A 25,386-nucleotide genomic window follows, 5' to 3' on the forward strand; every position below is an offset into this window, starting at 1 on the left:
TTTTTTTCCTTCTTATTTGTGCACTTGTTCCTTCGGAGACATCCTCTCTGTTTGTTGTTTTTAGCGGGCGCTGCTGACAGATAAGATTGATCTCGCTTACCTTTACCTGGAAATAACAGAAAACCTGTCTTCTCGTTCTTTCGGCTTCATTTCAATAGCAGGTAAGATGAAACCGTTCTCGGAGTTAACTATTATTGTTTAGCATATGAGCATCAAGTGGATAGAAGTAGTTAACAAGCATGAAGGGATTGCGTTAGCAAGCTAAATTAGCTTACTAACCCCGTAAAACGCAACGCTGCGTCGCGAACGCAGACAGTTTTAAGAAGACGTGAGCAGGAAAACTGACTCGACTTGACTGTCTTGAATTTGGTCGCTAAATTAGCATAACTTCAGCTCCGTATGCCAAGTAGTGGGAAAAACAGGAGTCATAAACTTTATAAACAAGGTTGGGATACGTGTTCAGTCACCTGTTGGCGCTCCCTTCTCTCTCGACTCTCCTGGCTTTACACCTGTTTCTGTTCCTTTCGGTGAAAGCAGATTCACTATGACAGGTTCTTCAATAACATACGCACTGAATTAAAGTTACCTTGTCATACCTCACATTCACATTAGAATGTAGTCGGAGTTTAGTTCGAGAGTTTATAATTATCATGTGTAACTATCCTATGAAATTAAGAGTATTCTCTGAACTTTCCTTTTGGGGTGTCTAGTCACTAGCTACGCAGTGACATTAATCCATAACCGTTAAAAACGTACAAAAATAGGGTTATTCCATACGCGGAGTGATATTCATATACAACGTCGAACCAATAAAACGCACAGGAATGGAACGTTTTTCCTTTGGCGGAGTGATACGTAGAGCTCTGCCAGCTGCACATATATTAAAATTAGGACGTGTCGACCAAAATAACATAAAATAAAAATAAGTAAATTTTAATAAGAAATGTATCTGAAATCCATAAATTTAATCATATACAACTGAAAAACCTCAAGTGTCAGCTAAATTACAATTGCTGATAAATCTTGGTGTCCGCTGAAATGTAGGCTAGTCATAAAAGTTTTTAAACCTTGGCTGATTTAAAAAAAGAAAACAAAAAAATACAGAGCATTAAGAAGCTAGTTGTATATGTAAGCATATAACTTGTAACAGTAAAAATAAAAACAATGTATGTGTGGTTTTTAAATAATGCCTCTGAAAAATATTTCTGATAGACGTGTTTATGCAGGTCTGAAACCATTAAAACTTTAGATGTAAGTTTGAACTAAGAATTTTAGACAAACCAAACATAATCAGAAAAGGAAAAATCTAAATCTGCTTAACAAAGCTTAACAGTTCTAGTTGGAAGTATAGACTGTATACGAAAGATGGAAGCAGCCATTGCAACGTCATTACACCATTTGTTTTGGTATTCGCAGCCTCAGGTCTAGCGTTTTATTGGCTACCATTTTGGGGGTTTTGAAGCCAGAAGTGGCCATATTTAGATCATATTAAGATCTGAAAGAGTTCAGGTGTAGCAGGAAAATTATAGAAGTGGCATATTAAGTTTATTATCTGAGTAAAATTGAAGCATTTGAAATTGGATTAAATGATAGAAGTCACAAATTTACCCGCAAGTTTAAGTTCACTGAAAGGTTAATCTTTCAAAGTTTTTGTGTACATAAAGCTTAGAGCTGAAGACAATTTTTGCTGGTTTTAAAAGTGAAGATTTGAGAATTTGAAGGACTGGGCTGTAGTTACGTGCTGCAGATAATTAGTGGTATTAAAAGCCCAGAGAGGCAGACAGTAATCACTGACTTTTTAAGGGCTTGTTCAGATTAAGTAGAACAAGATACAAAGCATTAAAATATGTTAAAAACACAACAGCCTTAATAAAAACAGAGTAGTTTGGGCCTGGAAGCAGGGTTCATACGTCATCACTTGACAACCGGATGGATGTCTGGCAGGATGTGATTATTATTTATTTAGGTTTTAAAGAGGACGTGAAACATTAATCATATAAAGGCAAATTTAGATCATGGAGCCCTGCTCTTGAACACTGACATAGATGTAACACTGTGAAGCTGGATTTAAGAAATAAATACTTAAAGTTTAAGTTTTAAAAACATGTTTATCGCCATTTCTGTCAATATTGAACTACGTCATGTGGTTGGTTGTGACTAATAGACTTAGTTTATGTTGGCTAACTAGTGACAGAATCGGTAACTCAGAGGAAAATAAGGACAATAAGACCATTTTTGATCTGCACCTGGCTGCAACAATGAGTTTTATGTTAAATAACCAAAGATATACTGTCCACTTTCACTCTGTATTGTTTGGCTAGCTGCACTCAAACTGAAAAATGCAGCTGTTAGCGGCCATGTTTGGGTTTGTAAAGCACTTTTCATGGTTGAATCAGAAGAAAAAATATCCTGGGTATGTTAACGTGCTTTTTAACCCTTTAAGACCTACCATAGAACCAAGTCCGCCAGAGCTTATATTATATTTTTACATGCTGTGGAGCCATTTTTGGGAGCATTTCAAGTTGCTATACATCAATACAACCATTATAGCCCAGATTTTAATAATATGTATTCATTAAGTGCATAGTAATTACATAAATTGCAAAAAAGTGCAATAAACTACAAAAAAATTGAAAATCGTTTTTGATTTTTTAACATATATTTGTAGTTAGAGAAATTTAAGAGTCTTATCCCTCAAAACTGTAAATACAAAAAAGTTGCACAAAATAGTTTCCCACCACAGGAAATTTATTTTGAGTGTCTTCATAGTTTTATTTTTGAAATACACCAATTTTTATACACTGCAGGAAAAATGAAAATAAATATTATACTGCAAATTTGCAAAAAAGCAGCATATGCATCAAAATAAACTATTTCCAGCAGTGCAATATGAGTCCTAAGCATCCCAGAAACGACACAGAAAGTCATAAAGTCAAAGATAACTTTTAAAAAGACCAGTATAGGCCCTGAGGCCCTGATCGCAAAAAAGACTACATTTCCGCGAAAATGACGTCACTTCCGGTTTCGGGCAGGTAATGGCGGAAATGCAAAAGTTCGCGCTGACGTCTATTCCAACGTAGGAAGTGTTTTGAACAGCTGATCAGATCGGTAAAGCGTGTTTCTGGAATATTATGTTTTTGTTCCTGCAAGCGCTTTTTATGCAGTTTTTGCAAAGCTTTATGTGGAAGGAAACCGTGACCGAGGACAAGCTGATGGCATCAGATGTAAGTACAACTCCTCCGGTTTCATATGCAAAAAAAATTTTTGCGCTAGCTTACGTGGTTGCAGTGCTACTGGGATTTAAAAATAGTTACGCATAACAGAGCGTTCCCGCTCCGATCGGCTCTAAAGGGTTAAGGGCTTTGTACCGTATCATTAATACATCTTTACGTGATATAAAGCTCACATCATCATGTGTTTATATATCCCAGTATGCACTGTAGGTAGGTAGATAGAGCCAAATATTGATATTATCAAATTAATATCGGCACGATAAGATCAATACTTTGTTTCTATCCTCTACCTTTAGTATGTAGTCCACTGAATTGTGTTAACAAATTATCATTATTATTATTATTATTATTATTATTATTATTATTATTTAATGAAAATATATACCTCAAATTGTGGAAAGTAAAAAACTGATTTAGTTGTCATGAAAATGTTTTCAAAATTTGCAAACTGATGATTCATCTCATAAATCATGACACACTGCTCTCGCCTACATAAGCTGACTTTATAAGATATAAGTATTGGTATAGGCAGTACTAGCCATTGTATCAGATAACTGCCTAAATTTACAGTATTGCACAACAATGAAAAAAGCTCAGGCGTGTCTGATAGCAAGAGTTGTGTGTTGCCCTGCGATGACGTTTTAGTATCTAAAAAGGGAGCTACTTCAGCAATTTCCGATAAAGCACAGAATTTTGCAAAGTATGTAAGAAATCCACTCCTGATGAAGACTGGAAACAACAAACTTGTTGGGCAAAAACACACCGTACACCGAGGCTACAAAGGAGGCGATACTATCAGCTGGTGATGTGTGGCCTAAATGTAAACAAATGAATCTGCTGAGCATTACAAGCTGCATTCAGCTAGCTGCACTTCATAATGACAGGAAGTGCAAACAGTGGATGATGCGCTTACATGTTGGAAAAGCAGGGCTTTAAGCAGCTGGTTTAAAAGATAAAATAAAATAATAATCCAAGGAAGCGAATATTTTTTCAATCTTATTGTGTGACATCAAGCAGCACATTTTGTCGTGTTTACAGCCGTATTCCAAAATGGAATAAATTAAATGGACCTTTGCTCAATATTTTATTGAATTACAGCATCAAGTCTTTTTGAGTGGGATGCTACAAGTTTTTTTGTGAAGTTTTTCCCATTCTTTTTGGCAGAACCTCTAAAGGTCCATTTTCAGATCTCTCCAGAGATGTTCAGTCTGGGTCAAGTTTGGGTTCTGGCTGGGCGACCCGGGGGTATTTAGAGTGGTCCTGAAGCCACTCCTTACTGGTGCGCCTAACTTTTTTTTCTTAGGTCCGCTAGCTGTAATGCTCCAACAATAAGGTACACTTTTGAGGAAATGAAAGGATTTTTAAGTGCGCCTTATAGTCCGAAAAATACGGTACTGAAAAAGTTCTTGTGCTTAAAGTGTTTCACTGAGCTGAAATTTAAACTCAAAATATCTCAAGATGTATAAAATAAAAAGAAAGTCAAAATTAAAAGTGCCTCAAAGGCTTCGAACTGAACATCTCAGTATCTGAACATCTTACCTTGGGCATGGGCATCTGAGAGGTTCTGCCCTTGATTATCTCTGATTGGTTTAGACCAAGATATGGGCATAATGTGTGTCTGTTGTTGACCACACAGAGACATTCAGAGTTGCGGCTGGTCGTACCAACCTAGGATTTTTTTTGGCGGAACATTAGCACATTGGTGGAATGTGCAGGTGTCGCCGTGCACTATTGGATTATCTTGGGAATTCTCTACGTTATTTCCCCTTTCTGCGCATCTATGCAGAGATGCGCGTGACACACAAATCGATCGAACAGCAGCAGCACGGAGTCAGTGCTGCGATGCTTCAGCGGCGTGTTCAGCTACTCTAAGCAGCACCTTCATGATTGGTTTAGGCCACGATATGGGCATAATGTTGTCTGCTGTTGGCCACATAGACTTTCAGAGTTGCGGAGACTGTTTTATATACTGTTGGAAGATGAACAGGTTTTCGTCAAGGACGTCTCTGTATATTGCTACATAAATCTTTCTTTTGAAAAACATCCCCCCCAACATGATGCTGCCACCACCATGCTTCACTGTAGAGATGGCATAGACCAGGTGACGAGCACTGCCTGGTTTCCTCCGCACATGAATTGAAGGTCAAATTGAATTGACCTACTGTTGCATTGTAATGCTGCTGCTATTTCAGTAGGTTCACACCTAAAATTTGGTATTAGGTGAGTCATCAATGACAGTAGCTCATTGAAGAATAGAAAAGGCCTTTCATTTACTTACACTTATAAATGCTGTGAGCACTGATAATGTTGAGTATTTTTGTTTCTATATCGTCAATCTTATCTTTATCACAGATTTTCTTGAAATATGATGGGATGATTAGCGGCTGTATTGCCCACCAGTCATTTGTACTACAGGTCCCACTACAGGCTCGAGATTTAGTGAAGGAAGGGCACCCGGAGTAAAGTCTATTCAATCAATTATAGTAATCCATCTGTTATAGAAAATAATGGAGCGGCTAAAAGGGCCTTTTGTTGACATTTAAGGGAGCTGCAGATGAGTGTTGGAAAGGCGTTAAAGCAGCATAATCGGTCTACTGTTTTTTTATATTGTTTTACAGTATATTTAAGTATTAAAAATTGCACATAATATACTTTAAGGTTTCTAAGGTTTATTAATTAGTCTCACACACTTTAATGAATTCAGGTGAACCAATAGCAGCTTGAAATGGTGAGAAAATACAGTAAACGTCTGTAATCTTATAAATTCAGACCACAAATGGAGCTGAAGGCCTTGAGGTTGGTGTAACATTTAAAGGTTTAGCCGTGCTCTGGGTTATCCGGGACTCTAACTCCACGATGCAGACACATGCTCTTGCTCCAGCCTCACATTGAGGACTCAGTAAAGGTCAGATTCACCTCTTCATACTGACAGAAACACATTGGCATGCGATTACAGCACACTGCAGTGGAGTTAAAAACACCCTGTTTCTAGTCAATAAGTAAACTGTGTGTCAAGGCTGCACAAGAGAGCAAGCACTGCAGTATTTCTCTCTCTGATCATATTTTCTACTGTAGTTATGTGTGAAATGTACGTTGTTTGGGTTTTATGAGGGCCAAGAGCAAATGGATCACTGGATTTGTGGCCTCTTCTGGCTCTGAGCTGTGGGTGGCCTTGCTGGGGCTGTCTTGCCAGGAGAAGTCCTCCTGTTGCTATGCTGCTGTAAGTCTGAGTAAAGCTACTCTTCAAACACGTCATTCACCAGTATTTTCCCGTCTCTGTCCTCTGCAGAATACTCGGCAGACTTGCCAGTCTTGTTTTTTGTTTTTATTTCCTTGCAGAGAACGACCTGTATTTCACGCTGCTCTGCTCCCTCTCCGCCCCATGTGGGTGAATCATTTGAGGTGTGGCTTCTGTCTTCAACGAGCTGTTGAATGATACAGCCACTACATGGATAACCATATGCCATGCAGCTTAAAAGCTGGTTTTTAAAGAAAGTGCTGTAACATGATACAGTAAGGCATGATGCTGTCTTTGTATTCTCACTTCGGTTTATTTTGTAACCGTTTTGATTTATGTGGACATCATAAAAGATATCTCGCCCTTATCTGGTCTTGAGTAAATTGAGTAAATACAACTTCAGATGAACAACAACTGATTACATCTTATGTACATCCAATTTATTAATCAAAAAATAAACAAACATGCAGATGCAGTGTGTGATTCAGTTGCTGGTAGAGCCACCTTCAGCAGCAGTAACCTGAAGTAATGGTATCAGCCTCTCACATCGCTGCAGAGGAATTTTGGCCCACTCCTCTTTATAATGTTGCTTCAGTTCATTGAGGTTTGCAGACATTCGTTTATGCACAGCTCTCTTAAAGTTCCACCACAGCATTTCAATAAGGTTGAGCTCTGGATTCTGAAAATAAAACCTAAGAATCAGTGTGACTGACTCTGTCAGTCATTCATGACCCACTTTCAGTCAGGCTCACTCTTTGACGCTAAAATACTTTGGTATACATCATGGTGCACTCAGTGACTGCAAGGTGCCCAAATCCTCAGCTCTCTACTGATGTGCTGTGTTTGGTTTTTTGTTTTTTTACAGCCAAACATCTCTGCTGTCCAAAGGACATCTGTTCAGATGCAGTTTTGCAAACCTCAGCTGTGCACTCACTCTCTTGGCATACCTGACAAACAAGCCAAGTGTATTCAGTCTTTTTTTTTCAATTACTCTGTCATGAACTTTTATGAACTTTAACATTTAACATGCTAACTGAGACTTCCAGAGTCTGAGAGAGAGCTCTTGGATTTTTTTTGCAGTTTCTCTGAGCATTGCACTGTCTGACCTTAAGATTATTATTATTATTATTATTATTCACATTATTACATGTGAATAATCTTTTGCAGTACAGAAAGATGCAGTTCGATTGTTTGGAAATGTCCTTATAGCCTTTCCCAGATTGATGGGCAGCAGCAATTGGTTCTTTAAGATTGCTAGCAAAAACATCTTTTTAGAGGTGCTAACACCTGCTTATTATCAATGAGTTGCTTTTTATTAGCAGACCTACGTCTCGCACTCTTAATTTCTGTGGAAGCAGTAACGGGTTACTGAGTTTTTCCACACAATGCTTCTGTATTTTGACTTTTTGTGAATTAAGTGCAATATGCCCCATTTTGTAGTTCATCCTAGATTGTATTTCCAGATTATTTTTGTTAAATATACTTATCTCCTGATATATAAAATGTTAGAGACAGTCAAAGTAAATAGGTAGGTACACCGCCTTTAACTTCTAACTTGCTTGGCTCATGCTGTAGCTCTGTATCCTAAAGATCACTTCTGGTTCTACAAATAAATAACATGATGGCAGCCAAAAGAATAATGTTGAGGCTCCGAAACTGCTTCTTTGAAGAGTGTGCTGCAAGTATAAGTTTAGATTTCTTCTTGTTTTACCAAAAAAAAAAAAAGACATAAGTTTGCAGGCGAGAGCTATGTGTGTTTATGAGTTGTGTCATAGTAACGTGTGTGTGTGTGCTTTAGGTGTGTCTGGCTTTGAACAGCTGCTGCCTTTCCTCCTTAAACTGTGGGGTGAAATGATGAAGCTTTGAGCTTGGGTGTGGTGGGAAACCAGTAAAATACAGATCTTTGCTGCTAAAGTTGTGACTGTTTTTGACGTTTACTCCCATCATCATTTTCTTCATTGCGTTGTTCATTCTTTTGTCAGACCTCCAGCAGGCTTTGCTGCTGCTGATTAAACACATGTAGGTGTGTGCAAAGACCAGTAGATTGTTGTCGCTGACACTTAAGCACCCATTAGCATGCGCACACTGCCAGCCAGCAGGCCCCCATATACTTTTTTTCCTCCTTTTGTTTCTGTGCACTAATTTAAGTGTCTTTTCTCTGTTGCACCCCCCTCCCTTCCCCCGCCCCTTGTCTCAGGGAAACGGTGACACGCTTAAGTTGGAAAACAAGCGAGGCAGAAGTGTTAGAAGCAGATGAGTCACTCGGGGTCACAGAAAAGAATATGATAAAAAGTCATTTGAGGGACGAGGAAAAGCTGAGTGTAAAAGGATGTGTCCGTAGTCATCTCCCTGCAGAGATGCAGATCTCTGAGTCAGGAGGAAAATGCTGAGCGAAATGACCCTTCAAAGAATAAAAGGAAATGTTGATCTGTGTTTGTGCAAGCAGCTGCTGTACCTGTGTTAATTGAATAAATGACATCACTTGTGCAGCTCCACTTGTCTTGCATAATTTTTTCTTCTTTTAGTTAGCCTGAAAGCTGGTCTGACTTGAGCTGTGTTGTCACAGTTTGCTAAACCAGTTCCCTCTACACAAGACTAGATTAGTTTTGTAACCACTTGTCTGCCAATATTGTTCTTTTTCTTTGGTAGGAAGTCTTTTTGTGTAACTGTCTGAGGACAGAGAGATTTCAGAGCCGAATAATAAAGTTATATTTTACTTTATTTGAAATTACTGGCCGAGAATTACCACTACATCGAAAGCCTCCTTCCATTGGGTTATCTGCAATGAAGAATAGAGTGAATGGAGTAAATGAAGAATGTTTGCCTTCAGTTGCACACTTCTACTTTGAGGCAGCTCAGAGAGTAGTTGGCGACTGTTTGCAGACAGGAATGAAGTCTTCCAAACAAGTTGTGGGTAACAGCAGCAGCAATCCGCTAGTGACGAAGCAGCAGCAGGGGGACATTTGCGATGTAGCAAATTTGCTAGAGATTCAGTGTTTTAACCACCTGACACTTTAGTCTGTTAGCAGTCCTCATCTTTCTGCTCATGTTTCTCACAGACTGTTTTTTGCTCTCTCACACAGCCCTGGGGAGAGTATTTCTCCCCCAGCCCACAATGGCCTTTCAGCCAACTTCCTCGGTCCACGCATGACTGCCCCCCACCCCACCCAAAAACACCAAAATCAACCCCTCTCTTCTTACAGCAACACAAGCCCCAGGTGTGTACGTCCCCAGGTTTAGTTTTACTCCTGATACAATAAATAGGCTGTTTTCTAGTGAAGAAACTCAAACCTAACCACACATTCCAAGTTGTGTGATGTTTGTGTTATTCTTTGTGACGTTGTTCCTTTATGGGGGTTTTTTCTTTCTTTTCACTCAGTAGAAATTGACAAATTAGCACAGATGGAGGAGACCGATAGCTGGAGAGATCGGTTGAAGCTCTCCAGTGAGGACTTGACTGATCCCATCAACCTCGAAGGTCAGTCGGTCAAGCACGACCTGGAGCTGCTCACAGCTCCTCACTTCTGTCACAGTCGGAAAATAATGGTGGAAACTTCCTGGGTGAAAATACCTTTTTATAGTCTTTGTTGTTCTTGTCCATAAATATATTTAACACAGTCCAGTGCTGCTTAGTTTTACTCACTTTTAATATTTTTGTATGCAGTTGTATATAAATAAGGAAAAGACCTAAATCTGTTGCTATATAAAGAAAAGTTATTAAAAGCAGATTCAAAAAAACCTGTGTAACCAGCAGTGAATCACTGACACGCACTCATATGACCACAAAGCACAAGCCTTGTTTCATGTAACGTGTGTGTGTGTGTGTGTGTGTCATCCAGACTCCCATTATACCCTGCTGCAACTCGAGCTTGAAGCCGATGCCCAGAATTTGGAGGCAGACTCCTGGAGTCTGACTGTGGATCAGAACTACCTAAAGAACCTGAGCAAAGAGGAAATAAAAAGACAAGACATCATCTATGGTACGCTGAGCTATACTGAATCAAGTTGAGGCCTAAATGTTGAATGCTGTTTTGCTCTTTATGGGTATTTTTCTATAACCTGTCAAAATATATCCGCGCATAAATTCCTGTGTTTGTCAGCATGTCAGAATCTTATGTCAATCACCCATTGAATTGAGAGCTCTTTCTAATGCCTATAATTATGATTACAACAGCGGTGGTGGATTCTCTCTTTACCTCATAGGACCTTTTGCTGAGACACACTTCTGCTGTGATAATAAGTACGATGACATTAGTAATTCTCTTGTCTGCCTTTGAACGCTGCTTTGACCTGCTGACCCTGTCTTTTACGCTGCATTGGGGAAACATTTAGAGTCACAGTGGTTGGTGCTGAGAAAGAAGAATATTTTATCAAGAGTTTTTCTCTTCATGTACTTCCTAGAATTGATCAAGACCGAGGTGCACCTCGTGCACACCTTAAAAATCCTTCTCGGGGTCTTCATGCACGAGCTGAGGCAGTCCCAGCTGATAGAAGAGGGTCGGCTGAAGAGGCTCTTCCCGGGCATCGAATCCCTACTCGTCATCCACGAGCACTTCCTCAAATGCCTCAAAATGTGCCGAAACCAGAGTCAGGAGGAAGGAAACCCGATTAACTACCAAATATCACAGATAACAGATGTCCTCATCTCTCAGGTAAGCTGGGAAAGCAGTGCGCCGTATCTGCTTACATGTTTATTATTTACTCATCCTGAGGGTAAAATGCTTTAAGAGTTTTTATGGTAACACAACGCAAAGTGATGCGTTAAGGTCAGCTTCCACAAAATACTTTCAGGAATCTGGAAGCCATTAGAGGTCCAAATGGGGGAAAAAGGTCCTGAAATTGGAGAATAAACAGGTTGTTCAACATCCTGAAGGATCACTTTTCCTGATTGAAATTCCAATTCCAAAAATAAGCCTATCAGAGGAGTGGCTAAACCAACAGTCTGGTTCATTCTTGAAAAAGGAATGCACTGACCAGCTCAGCTACTGAAAAAGGCCCTAACAACCACAGACAGACCTTGATAGTCACAGTAGGAGTGATTATCAAGGTCTACAAACAAGAGAAGGCTTCATGAATGGAGGTAAAAAGGGATTATAACAAGGTAAAAACCACAAGAACAGGAAGGCCAGATTAGACTTTTACTTTAACGAGAGCGTGCACAGTTCTGAAATAGATTTTTTTATTTTTGGACAGATGACAGAAGCAGCAGGATGAATTGTGAAGCGCGCAGGGCTCTTCACTCTGCCCAGATTTAGCCCGATTCTGCAAAACTGAATGGATGTTCACCCAATATTTTCTTAAGGCAAAGAAATAAGATATTCTTCAGTGCGCAAATGAGTCAAATGAGTCTGACCTCAACCCAACAGGGCAGTTTTTCAGTGACTCAAGACAAAACTGAAGGCACAGACCCACAAACAAAGAGCAGTAAATACGTGCAGGAACGATGCAATGCCACTGACGTCATATTCCCACACACACTTTTTTTTCATGCTCCCCATTTATCAACACATTTCCTGAGTGAGAAATGAGAATCCACACAGTGCCACACTGTTATAGGCCCTCAAAGTAGTTTGGGAGTGGGTCAAAAATGCTCAAATGCTCATGTGGGATAAGTAATCTTCTTATATGCCTGATCTCAACTGGCTGTCATCAGTGTGGAGGACTAGCTGCTCTTCTCCCAAATGACAGAGCTCCTCACCCTGTCTTTAAATGAGGTGTCATTTAGAGGAAGCTCAGTTCTGCTGCTCATATTACTCAGTCTTATTCTTTAGGTCAATACCCAAAGGTGAGCCGGAGGTGAGAGCAGGTAGACCTGCTGTCCCTGGAGCCAGGCTGGGAGCTCACTGACCTTGAGCTCACTGGCCTTAACCTGTAGAGCCCGTCTAAGTGCATCCCTCTGTGAGCTGAATTTGTTGTTGGGCAAATCCAGACACCTCTGATGATTTTTACAGTCATTGGTCAGCTGGGAAGCAAGAAGGAAAGCTCGGATCTGAATTTTTCTGTTTCATATTCATTTTTCACACAAGTAGAAATGTTAGTCTTCGTTCTCTAACCTCTGCTTCTGACACAGTGTATGGAAAACTTTTTCCAGTGTAACTCGATGCTAACACAGAGGGTTCATGTTTATTAAAACGCCTACACCTGTTGTTGTTTTCTAGGTAAACTCACAGATCTGTGAAATCTTAACGCAAGTCAGCACATCAGCATATATCAATGTCCTTTTTAAAAAAAAAAAATCTCTTATTTCCAGCATCCACACACCAGGAAAATGTTGTTGCGTGAATTCAGCACATCATTGTTAGTATTAACGCCTTCATATCCCTTTTTTTTTTTTTTTTTTTTTTTTTCCCCCCCCTGAATTATTTCAGTTTTCAGGTTCAAAAGGAGATCAGATGGTGGCTTATTACGGGATGTTTTGCGGCCATCACTTAGAAGCCGACCGCATCTACAAAGATCTGATCCAGAACAACAAGCGGCTGCAGGCCCTCGACAGAGTAAGAAATCCACACTCGCTGTTCGCATCAAGTCGAAATGATTTCCTTCAAATTTTAGCTGAAGAACAAGAGCAGGTCCGCTTTGTTTATCCTTTGTTTATCCTTGTTTATTCTTATTGTATTCTAATTTTTGCCTCATAACTTTTGCACTGTCCACTTCCTGCTGTGACAAAACAAATTTCCCACGTGTGGGACTAATAAAGGTTATCTTATCTTATCTTATCTTATCTTAAATTTAGATCAAGTGTTTACAGTATCAGGTCACAGGAACCATTGTGTCAGCTGCGTTCTCTAATACAAATTACTAAGTACGAGTTTTCAGGTACTGCAATGGAACTTTGCTTTTTCAGGCTGTCTTTGAATTCAGCCCCTCTGCAGGTTGATCATTTTCATTCCTATCAAACGATGCGGCATAGATATCCAGTACGATTATTTATTTATTTATTTTTCTCATTGACATCTGATGTATTTTCAGCGTTTTTGACCAGTGTATTTCTTTGTAACCACACAAAGCGGCATGTTTTTTCTTATTCTTCAACATGTTGTGTGTATCACTTTCTCTGTCTTGCTGTCTACTGTCAAACAGTGTTTGAGACTTTCTCTTTAAATGGCAGTCACACATCTGGTACTCTAATGTAATCTCTTGAACAAGCAAATACAGTAACAAATTTGATCAAGTATCTAAAATGTATGAAACTTCTTTGTTTTTATTTTATTTTTTTTATAAATAAGAAAATAGGTCAGCTGCCTCTGGTGCGGAGGTTGGGAATCTCCGACTGCTTACTGTTGGTGACTCAGCGCATCACAAAGTATCCCGTGCTGGTGGAGCGACTCCTACAAAACATCGACGGTAAAATCTCAACAGCCACCTTAACGAGACTTTCAGTGTTTAACTAAGCAACATGTCTACAAGCTGAAATTAGTGAAATCTGCTCACCTTGCTGGCTGCAGGGTTTTAAAAAGAAATAAATGTGGTTGGATCGTTTATTTCTCGCTCTTACAGCCGACACAGACGACCACAGGTCTCTCAGCAAAGCCTTGGAGTGCATCAAAAACACCATCGCCCAGGTGAACGCTCAGGTCAAAGACTATGAGAAAGCCGCTCGTGTGAGAGAGATCGGTTATCGTCTGGATCCAAAATCTGTGGGGCGGCTGAACGGAGGCGAGGTCATCCGCAGGGAGGATCTGATTCAGGGCAACAGGAAGCTGGTGCATGAAGGCGCGGTCACCTGGAAGTCATCTGGTAAACAGAAAGGTGTGTGACGAGCTCTAATGACTGTGGACGTGCGTCTGTGTATGTCTGCGTTTTACTAAATATCCAAAGTAAACAGTGACTGACGGTCCGGTCAGTTTTCCTGAGTCCCGACCTGAAAAGGATAAAAGTTCTCAATGAAAATGTTAGTTTTCAATGTTGATTTGTTGTGATAAATTCTTCATTTTTATTTTTCTTAGTTATACATTTATATGTTATAAATTTCTGTTTTATATTTTGTAGACTGTGCAGAGAGACAATAGTTTATTAAGACATTTTGATCTTCGAGCCGAGCTGCTGAGCTTGTAATGAGATCACAAACCAGCAGGTCTCATGTTAAACAAGCCTGAAACCTGAGCTTTTGGCTTTTTTCCTCATTTTTATTCTTTCCGCTTCTCTTGGTTCAGCATGATATTCGTGTTTATGTATATATAAATAAGATTTAGCCACACAGATTCATTTTCAACTGCAGTCCTCAGCAAGTTGATGGTATTTAAATGAATGAACAAAACCAAATGCACAGAAGCGCATGAAAATTTAAACGCAGGGGCATATGTTAAATAAAACACACATGCATGTAATATATCAAAGATCAAACTTAAACTCAAACAGTCAAAAGGTGTCACAATCAAACACTTTGATCTAGTAATGGCTGTTTTATCTGTGTTCTGTCTTAAGCACATTTAATTATATGTAAACTCAACGTGCTTAAGACGGAACCTGTGTAGGTTTTTACAAGGCCTTGAGCCATTGAGAGCAGCAAAATAAAACAAACCCAAAAAAAAACGAACGTAAATGCTCAATATAAGAGGATTGTTTTGAACTGTGAGTCATGCAAAGCTGCTCTGAGCATAATAGAGACTTTAAAGCCTGCTGCTTACAGTTCAGAGTGTGTCCTGCTTTGTGAAACAGTTTTACTTCCTCGTGCTGACAGCAACATCCATTAGTGTCGTATTCGCTTTGTGCGGCTGTTGCCTTTGAGATATTGCCACAGAGTTAAATTCAGCCGGGGGGAGAATTTGTAATAATACAAAGAGCATGTCACATGTCTCAGCCAAGTGTGACGCACATGAAGATTCCCACAGATTTCCACTCGTGTCCATATTTAGACTTATGCTTTACACATAACTTGGACCCGCCTTGTTTTCAAAATGCAGTGGTGACTGTGAAGCGATCAGCAGAGGTCAGACGGTAAACTGAGGTGAGCGTGTGTGTACTCTGGTGTGATTTTTAATGAAACTTTGAGGATTGAGTGCTCAGTGGATTACCACTTTGACTTCTCAGTGCGGATTTTGTCAAAATCCGAAACAATCCGACAACCGGCAAAACTACTTTTTTGTCATTAAGCGATGATGAGCAGTCCTGTTGAGTCACAGCATTAAGTGCTTGTGTTGTTTTGATGCTGAGCAGCTTTAATCTCCCCCTGCAGACGTCCATGCTGTGCTGCTGTCAGATGTGCTGCTCCTCTTACAAGAGAAAGACCAGAAGTTCGTATTTGCTGCTGTTGTGAGTTCTTCTCAAACGTTAACGGCTGACACCGTTTACACACCATTTACTGTATCATTTATACATAAAAGGTTTCACTGCATTTAATAATAAGATCAGTGTTTATGATTGCGCCTCGTGCAGGATAACAAACCTCCAGTCATCTCCCTTGAAAGACTGATAGTCAGAGAAGTGGCCATGGAGGAGAAGGCTATTTTCCTCATTTGTGCACGCACCGTCGGCTTGCCGGAGATGTATGAGATCCGCATGGGCTCTCGAGAGGAGCGCATCACGTGGGAGGCCATCATACGAGAAGCGTTGGAACGGTAAGCCGAGTGCTTCTAGGAAAAACGTTCAAATCGGACGTAGTTTCTGGAAAAAGGAAGCCAGTGCAGTCTTTGGTATGAGGTCATCTCACTAAAATGACCATAGTGTAGTATCAATAGTTCTCTATGTACCCCAGGTCCTCCTTGATGGGTGGACCAGTCTGAACTAAAGTTTGCATCATCAAATGTACAGCAAAAACATTTATTATAAATTTTGATTTTATCATCTGCCTGCGAATGCACCGTTGCGTTCTCTGTTTGCTTCTGTTCACATGTGTCGCATTCAACATATGTCACCATGTGTAAATGTGTAACCAAATTTAGTCTCTGGGACTGAGTTTTGCTCGAGTCACCTCTAAATATTAGAATGAAGATTTAGAAAAGTTGTTGCAGGCTCAGTATCAATGTGTTCAATTAAAGATCAATTCTACTTTGGTTATTGGAGTCACACAGGGAAGCTTATCCAGGGGAAGCTCATTGGCTAATGATTAGTGTTGGGATTAAATAATTTGCAGTGCCTTATTAATAAAAAGCATAGCATTATTAAGTGCTATAAAGTTGTATAGTATAGTATTAAGTGGACACAGCCCTGAAAAATAAAAGCATTAGACCATGTGTCCTTGGGGATTCACCCTTGGCTCCACCCATCGATCCTTTCTGGCTTCCTTCCAGTTAGCAAGTTAGTCAGTATAAATGTTACATTTCATTCAGAATTTGGTAACATCACTGATTAAATAGCCTCCTAAGGGAGATGTTTTGGGCGGGTCCTTCCAGGAGATCAGGATGGAATCATTGCTGGAGACAGTGATTCAGTTTAATTCACTTTTATTTATATATAGCTCCAAATTACAACTGTCACCTAAAGGCGCTTTATAGCGTAAATACCCTACAGTAATACACAGAACACCCCAACAATCACACAATCCCCTTTGAGATGGCTCTTGGCGGCTGTGGGAAGAAAAGAAACCCTAACAGGAAGAAATCTCCAGTTTCTCCAGGGAGAAGTTGATCTCTGTTTAGACTGACCCTGACCAGGATAAGGTATAGATGGATTTTATTTGATGCATTTTATTTCTAAATAAAACAAATTCCTTTTCTTAAATCATGGTGAGTGAAAGCCTTCCTATTAAATTAAAAACAAGTCAATTATTTAAATTGTTTTTAAATCTGGCCATTGGTTAACATCTCCCTGATCAAAGTGTGATGTCTCTTTACTAAAGACTTGAACGTTAAAGCATTAAAGCAGCCAACAGCCAGCTTTTGTTGTCTTTGTGAGATCATACCCATTTATTTCTTAGTGTTTATATTTATTTTACAGATTATTTCTTATTGACACTTGTGCATGTGTTAAAGTGGCACGTTTCACGTCATATTCTCGTCCCTGTACAAATAAAAATGTATAAATTCTAATTAAAAATGATACATAAAAGTGGATACTGAGTAGGTTGTCTGTGTTTTTCAGTCATCAGCAAGAGGTGCAGTACAATGAAATGATCACTACTCTGCAAAGGTTTCAAGGTAAGCCGGCCGAGAACATCGGCCACTTTTGTGCTCGGCAAATCCTCCGGTGTGACATTTTTGCAGTAATTAATTTGAGGGAAACTTTACCTGATTTTACTGCATACATCTTCATAAAGGAAAGGGATTTAAAAGATTTAAAAATTGCATTTTTGGAAATTGTTTTGGAGATTTGCCAGTTTTTAACTGATTTTGGGTTTGTGCTCACCCACCTTTACTTAAGATTTTTTTTTTTTTTTTAAATGCATTTTCAACCTGTCCCAGCCGGAAGATCAAAGAGTGTGGAAAACGACCTTCTTCCTTTCTCTTCTTGTTATAATGTTAGGTGTACAAAGCGAGAGTCACTGTGTGCTAAGCAGTGTTGGGCAAGTTACTTCTTCAAAAAAGTAACTGAGTTACAATATTCTAAAAGTAATTAATTACTTGAAAAGTAACTATTGCGTTACTTTAAAAAGAAAAAAGAAAAAAAAAACGTTTAACCCTCTGGGTATAATTGACCATTTTTAACTACTTTTGATGTTTCCTCTACATTTCACCTTTAAAATCGATTTACTTTGCCGTGTTTGGTATCATTGTTTTCAGCACAACCTCACGTGTCTGAATTTACAGTTATGTTTTCATTTTGACATACTGTATTAACACAATTGATCTAAAATCAGACAAACATAAAATCGGAGTAGAAAAAGTTATATTTTTTTTTTACTGTAACAACCACAAACATGTTTAATGAATCATTTCATAACTTTAAATGCAAATATAAATTGTCAATTTTAAAGTTAAAGTTTTGCAAATAAAGTTATTTGCATCCATTTACCTTTTACCTCGATTTTTTAAATAACCATTTCATTTATCTCCAATCTACCATTCCTCTCAAAAATTCTTGAAAAAATAGTTGCTTCACAAGTCCATCTACACCTAACTGATAATAACCTTTACGAACAGTTCCAGTCTGGCTTCCGTCCTCTGCATAGCACCGAAACTGCTCTTATAAAAATAACAAACGACCTTCTTATGGCAGCTGATTCTGGTCTCCTCTCCATCCTTATTCTCCTTGATCTGAGTGCAGCCTTTGACACCATCTCTCATCCCATTCTTCTTAGCAGATTAGCTTCTATTGGTCTCTCTCATACTCCACTAGCCTGGTTTAAATCATACCTGTCTGACCGCACTCAGTTCATTCAATTAAAATCCTTCACTTCTCAGCCTTCTCCTCTATCTACTGGGGTGCCCCAGGGATCTGTCCTCGGGCCCCTTCTTTTCATCATTTACCTTCTTCCACTCGGACATATTTTTCGTAAATATAATATTCAGTTCCACTGCTATGCCGATGACACCCAGCTTTACCTCTCTACCAAACCCGATTCTACTCTTCCTCCATCCTCCCTTATCCTCTGCTTAGCTGAACTCAATTCCTGGTTCTCCTCCAACTTCCTTAAACTCAACAGCAATAAATCAGAACTTCTCCTGGTCGGCACTAAACGACTGCTATCCAGAATTAACAATTTCTCTCTCACCATCAATAACTCACTGGTCCCTATCTCTCCCTCTGTGAAAAGCTTGGGTGTCATTCTTGATAGCACATTATCCTTTAATTCACATATCAATAATGTCACACGTGCAGCATATTTCCAACTCCGTAATATCAATCGCCTCCGCCCTTTCCTCACTCCTCATGCCACTGCCATTCTCGTCCATAATCTTGTTATCTCTCGAATTGACTACTGTAACTCACTATTATTTGGCCTTACACAAAAATCTATTAACAAGCTCCAACGTGTCCAGAACTCTGCTGCCCGTATTATTACTAGAACTTCCTCTACCCACCACATCTCCCCAATCCTGAAGCAGCTTCACTGGCTCCCGGTTAAATTTCGCATCCATTTTAAAATAATCCTCTATACATTTAAGGCTATTCATTCTCTCTCTCCACCATACCTCTCCGATTTTAGTACAGATGAACTTCCCATCCCGGTGCCTCAGATCTTCATCTTCTCTTTCTCTCTCTGTTCCTTCCGCTCGTCTGATTACAATGGGGGGGCAGGGCTTTTAGTTCCTGACCTCAGAAATATTAGTTCATTCCCTCTTTTTAAGTCCACCCTCAAAACTCATCTGTTTAAAATTGCTTATGTTTAAACCTCTGTATGCTCTAACTTTTATCTGTTATTCTTATTATTGTGTATATTTCCAGTTTCTGTGTTTTTATCTGTTGTACAGTGTCCTTGGGTGCTTTGAAAGGCGCTGTTTTTAAATAAAATGTATTATTATTATTTATTATTAAACTATTTACAGAACAATCAGCTGTTCTGCATTCAATAAGACACACACACACACACACACACAAATTATTTGTGCCACTCCAAAAAAATTATTTCTGTCCACTATAAAGGAGAACATCACAGCCTGATACCTGCAGGTCTGACAGCAGCAGGAGTATCACTCCTGTTTCTACCTGGAGACAGCAGTCGCCTCATTGTTCTGACACACAACACAAAACTATCCACAACACTACACACTAACTACACAAGACAACACATTAACTACACACTCCAAACAAGCTAAACGTCACAAATCTCTCACATCTCAAAACTCGCTCTCTTTTTCTGCTCTCGCTCTCTCACTCCTGAAACTTCCCCTGTGGGTTTTTTGGGGGTTTTTTTGGTCATAAGCAGAGAGTGCTTGCTAGCGTGACGAAACTATTGAGGAAAAAACGCCGCGTATATATTGTTTATCATGACTCTGGTTTTACGTGGCCTATCAACACAATTTAAAAACTGGTATCTATCACCTTGTTGCTTTGTCTTTAAGTGGTCATGTGATTGGCTTACCACGAATACTTTATTCTTCCTCAGTCAAACACCAGCACTCATGCGATCGTTTTGCCCCCTTAGCTCCAGGTGTTGTGCTAGACAGTGATCGTGATTACCGTCCGCGGGAGCGCGCGCAGCTGCTTAAAGCTGTAGCGTCCAGATTACTTACGTAGGCAGATACTTCCGTGCAACTGATATAAGATGCCGTAAGCTGAACACAGCTTCAACCGTCTGTTTGTTGAAAAATAGTAACGGACCGCGTTTTCTTGTTAGTAACTGTAACGGCGTTGTAACGATAGGAATAGTAATTGGATTACTCGTTACTGGAAAAAAGTAACGCCGTTACTAGTAACGCCGTTATTCCCATCGCTGGTGCTAAGTCTATTTTTCTCTGAATAAAAGATTTCCACTGATTTATTTATTTATTTTCATGGCGCAAAAAAAGTGCTTTTGTTGTGTTCTGCTGCTCTTTAGTTCATCTTAAGGAGAGGGACGACCGCATAAAGGAAAGTCTGACAGAGAAGCAGCAGCTCTTTGCTGCTCTCTATAAACGTGTGACTGGACAGGAAACCCCCTGTGATGGACTGCATCTCGTAGGAAGCGCCAACGACCTCCAGCAGCGGGAGATGCTGTTGAACACAGCCATCGACGAAGGTGAGGGAGCGACTGAGATGGAGGTGGACTCGGTTTTGTTGTAGTTTCCGGTTGTTTTGTGTGATGTTGCTGGAAAACAGCCGCGTTTTTAAGGTAGAAGACGTATGCTGAAGGAAAAGTGAAATTCACGTCTCACACTGTTGAATCATGAGTCAGCAGTGATCTTATCTTTTAAGGAAGAGATTAAAGAATTGTTTCTTTTTCTTTTGTCAGTGGAAATCCTGCAGAACCTGCTTGCCTTGAAGACAAGCAACACAAACGCTCCCGTGGATGAGAGTAACGCACGGGGAGGAGTGGCAGATAGTAAATCTGCAGCTAGCACTTGGAAATGTAAGACTGATGTGCTGTCCTGCTTTGTGTGTGGCTCTTATAGGACACATGTATACTAAAGTAACACAGCTAATGCAGAATCAAAGCTGTGACATGTTTAACTTGTGGTGACATCAGTGAATGGAAAGCTGCCTTGTAATTTTCTCAGTTACCTGATGGAGGTATCGGTGGAAGTGTGTGGTGCCCTCTTTAATCTGTCGGCTCCCTGCTACATAGTTTTTGATTGTACCGATTAGAGCTGATGTGAGCATGACACAACTGGTCTCACATCCAAAGATCGGCAATACGCTTCTTTCAAACGTACCACAACCACTACCCATGATCTGCTAAAAACAAAGACATCCAAAACCTGCAGTGACATCGAATATGAATGATGAGAGGATTTGTTTTTCTCAGATGGCGAAGAAGCTGATGACCTTGAAAATTTCAGTCCCCCGACTATGAGCCACAGCTTTAGTGACCAGCTGCAGCAGCGCCACTCCTCCGAAGGCCCAGAACAGTCTGTGAGTGATGTGAGACGATGTGAGAACCTGACGTCCATCCTGTGGTGAAACATGAACATTTACACCATTTGTGCTTTTTCTTTTTTTACTTCCAGGCTGATGAAGAACCCCACGATGCCTCGCTGCTACATTTAACCGAGGCTGAGGTCAAAATCTCATATCTATCGTCTTAGTTACTGCAATCGTTTCCTCTGTTTTATTCATGAATAAATGTTACTTTTTTGCCCCCCCTCTTTTTTTTTCTCTTTACAGGTTTATGACAGGGTGATAATGCTCGGGCAGATGCTCTATAGCTTAAAAGTAAAGCAGCTTATCTTAAATTCGGATGTTTCTCTATTTGGTATCAGCCGGCTAAATTAAACTTTCCATCGTGCAGGCAATCGTTGCTCAACAGGACAGCCAGAACGCGCTGCAGCACGCTTTCCAGTCACAGAACCAGCGGGCTGCTACCTTCAGCAACGCTTTGTATGAGTACGAGAAGCAGCGCAGCTTGGAAAAGCAGAGGGAGGAACTCAACAGCTTGAGCAAGCAGCAGGCGCAGCTTCGAGAGGAGCAGCAGCACTGGGAGAAGGAGAAGGAGCGGCTCAGGCGCCAGATGGAGGTTCAGGAGGCTCAGCTGAAGCAGAAGGAGGAGGAGTGCAGGAAGTTTGAGGAGAAGCTCAGCGAGGAGAAGACCGAACTCGACGTGCTGAAAAAAGAATACCAGCAGAACCTGGAGAGACTGAGGGAGACCACAAGATCACTGGAAAAAGAAAAGGAGCGGCTGGAACAAGACAAGGAGCGCTTAGATAAATTTAAGAAGAAGTTCATGCCAAGCTACGACGATCCCACACAGGTGAGGAATGGGATTGGAATTAGATGAATGCAACATTTATCACCATTAACGGTGTGATTGTGTATTCATGTGGCCATTTTTTTGTGTCCACTGAGCTAAACAAAAGGAAATACAATCTCCAAGTACGATCTAGTGAGGAAACATTACACCAAGGCAAATTCAAATGTGAAAGAAAATTTAAATTGCGTATTTTTTTTTTTTTTTTTTTTTTTTTCCCTCCGAAGTGTTTGATGTACTCGTCATTCAGGGGAAGCACAGTGAACGGAGGCACTCTGACCTCAACGCTACAACTCTACACAAAACCGTTCGATTCTCTGGAAATCCCCCCAAAAGTTCCACCGCGCAGGGAGAGCATCTGCATACACCCGGCCAAACCCAGTCTGCTCCCCAACCTGGTCAGCACCACCAACCAGGCGCTCAAACCTGTACCCGTGCAGCAGAAGATCCCCACAAAACTGGCCAAGGAGAAGGACAAAGTCTCCAAGAAGAAAACCCACAAGAGGGCCCAGAGCGCAGGTCAGGAAATAGGTTAACGTTTAAAACCTGAAGTTTGAAAAATATTTATCAACTGTCAGGGGTAGACATTTGTTCAAAACACAAGTAAGAGAAATGAGACAACTGCAGACCGACTCAGAGTGTAATTAGAAAACGTGCGCACGGGTGAATGTCTCTCTGAGAAGACACACACTCCGAGCACAGGCTCGCTTGCTTTATTTATAAGGCAAAAATGGGTTACATAGTACTTCCTCTTTTTAACAGTCAGGGAAGAGGTTAAACATTAAATCAGCTTATCTGATCTTTCACACACTGGGATAAAAATATAGAAGTATATCATGCTTTATCTGACATCACAGACATTATGGAAAAGAATGCATCATTATATCATGCTGTCAAACATCTCAGACACTTAGGTAAGGAATGCATCAGTTTTCCTTTAACAATAGACTTGATTAGGTAATTCTTCAACAATAGGCTTGGTTATGTGAAAATATATGAACACACAAAATATAAGGCATACTTGGTTAGAATATAAGGCCTACTTGATTATATTGTATTACAGAGATTTGGTTATAATGTATAATGTAGAAAATCTTCTAACATCAACACTTAATCTGAAGCCAGCTGTTACACCACATGGCTGTGAACTGAAACCATTTCTCACTGTGTTTCTAATTCCAGCCTCTATAGACCTGAGCGAGGTGGCGCCCATCCAGGTGACGGTGAAAGAAGGAGGAAGTCTGAGGTTCCAGAGAAAAACCAGTCCTCAAAGGATCATAAATACAGGTACGACCGGAGAAAAATGTAAAAAAAAATGTTTTTACTTGGTTGGCTAAGAAATAAGTAAAATAGATCTCAGTATGTGCTAAACGTGCACAGTCATGGCTGGGAAAAGCTGCAGGAGACACAATGAGCAAATCAGACTCGAATCCCAGAGAGTATAAACAAGTTTTAAGTTTAGATTTAAAAGACTGGATGGAGGGAGCAGATTTGACTCTTCAGTATTTCACTTGTCAGTATTTTTTTAACTAGAATTATTGTGACTGTGTGCACGGAACTTGTGAACTCGTTGCCTTTGAAATGTGACTGAGACCAGGTCTACGACCGCTAGCAGTCAGTTGCCATCTTCCAAGCAACTTTTTTTTTGTGTTAACACGGCAGTAAAATTGCAATAAGACAGGAGACATGTTCATTTTGTGTGTGTGCTCAGTTTGGCAGTTACTCCTGTAACTTCTGTAATCTGGTTGTGATGCGAATAACTGTGAAGAATCAGCCATCCACATCACATTAAGTAGTTGTATTCAGAGTCCAGCCAAAAGCGCAAAACTTCCTCCACAAATAGTGATGTAGTTCCTGCAGGACAGCAGTTTACCTGCAATATGATGTGGGCCACCTTGCATTTATACAGAAATGGATCCAGAGTAAAAGCAACGAGTGGCAACGCCCGTGATCGTATTTGTAGTGTTCATCCTTAGTTCACGAATGACTGAGCAGCACCCTCTTGTGGAGAGTTTGTACCTTTTCAGTTTGGTGGCACAGAACGGACGTGACTGAGGTCCTAATAATGAGATCCTGCTCTCATGTCTCATAAACAGGAGGGACATAAAATTAGAAATGTGGTCATTGCAGTGGGTTGCACTGCTACACCTGTACAAACTGCCGCCTCAGTGATAAACACCACTGAATTTGAGCTTTTATTTCCCTGGAGTGCTGGATTTGTCTTCTTTCTTCCTTCAGATACTTTCAGTCCTCCAGCATTTGTCCAGAACGTGAAGACGCCTCAGAACCTCAACAGACGGAGGAGCAGCGACACTACTCCACCAGCTCCACCTCCTTTCCCCAAGGACATTGCCAAACAGAAAAAAGAGAAGGAAATCTTTCTTTAACCCTAAACTTCAGACCATCGGGCGAGTCTGGAATTATAGACGGAGCTTCAGGATGACCGTGTGTGTGTGTGTGTGTGTGTGTGTGTGTGTGTGTGTGTGTGTGTGTGTGTGTGTGTGTAAAGAAATAATTGTAAACAAAGCAGATGTTTGGCCACGTTTGTACATTTGAGAAAGATCTTATTTTGTATTTTTATGGCCAAAAAAAGGTGTTCTCTTTTTTTTTTTAGTCATTTTTGTTTTAAAGTACGATCTGTAGCCACGTAGCACTCGTGTCTTAAGCTCTTGCTTTTATATAGTCAACGATGGTGTGTGAGTAAGTGAGCAGTA

General features: G+C 40.2%; 1 protein-coding gene and 2 long non-coding RNA genes across 6 annotated transcripts in view; 1 reads left to right on the plus strand and 2 right to left on the minus strand.

Annotated features, from left to right (window-relative positions):
• Window positions 1–895, minus strand: part of LOC146687440 (uncharacterized) — a 38,714-nt gene extending 37,819 nt beyond the window's left edge. For all 3 annotated transcript variants that reach the window (XR_014916406.1, XR_014916405.1, XR_014916404.1), the window contains exon 1: window positions 468–895. This is a non-coding gene — a long non-coding RNA (uncharacterized LOC146687440). The remainder of the gene's footprint in view (window positions 1–467) is intronic.
• Window positions 1–25,174, plus strand: arhgef18a (rho/rac guanine nucleotide exchange factor (GEF) 18a). 2 transcript variants are annotated; one of them, XM_085439183.1, is made up of 20 exons: window positions 1–161; window positions 9,555–9,689; window positions 9,851–9,949; window positions 10,311–10,451; window positions 10,873–11,123; window positions 12,840–12,965; window positions 13,698–13,815; window positions 13,969–14,220; window positions 15,647–15,723; window positions 15,847–16,028; window positions 17,491–17,546; window positions 20,828–21,007; window positions 21,221–21,337; window positions 21,734–21,840; window positions 21,936–21,986; window positions 22,093–22,140; window positions 22,217–22,675; window positions 22,900–23,191; window positions 23,855–23,959; window positions 24,911–25,174. In XM_085439183.1, exons 3-20 carry the CDS (start codon window positions 9,874–9,876, stop codon window positions 25,057–25,059), a joined length of 2,787 nt encoding a protein of 928 aa, XP_085295309.1. In that variant the 5' UTR covers window positions 1–161; window positions 9,555–9,689; window positions 9,851–9,873; the 3' UTR covers window positions 25,060–25,174. The 2 variants fall into 2 exon arrangements, with proteins under 2 accessions (XP_085295309.1, XP_085295308.1); XM_085439182.1 differs by having other exon boundaries at window positions 9,854–9,949.
• On the minus strand, window positions 12,855–20,944 carry LOC146687442 (uncharacterized). The gene is made up of 3 exons (XR_014916403.1): window positions 20,372–20,944; window positions 13,903–14,332; window positions 12,855–13,799 (listed from the first exon to the last, which is right to left on the minus strand). It is a non-coding gene; the product is annotated as an uncharacterized LOC146687442 (long non-coding RNA).
• Window positions 25,175–25,386: the final 212 nt, after the last annotated feature.

This window comes from Copadichromis virginalis, linkage group LG18, assembly GCF_057382275.1.
Source record: "Copadichromis virginalis isolate Kocher_CV1m ecotype Utaka linkage group LG18, C_Virginalis_male_GT1.1, whole genome shotgun sequence".
Lineage (NCBI taxonomy): Eukaryota > Metazoa > Chordata > Actinopteri > Cichliformes > Cichlidae > Copadichromis > Copadichromis virginalis.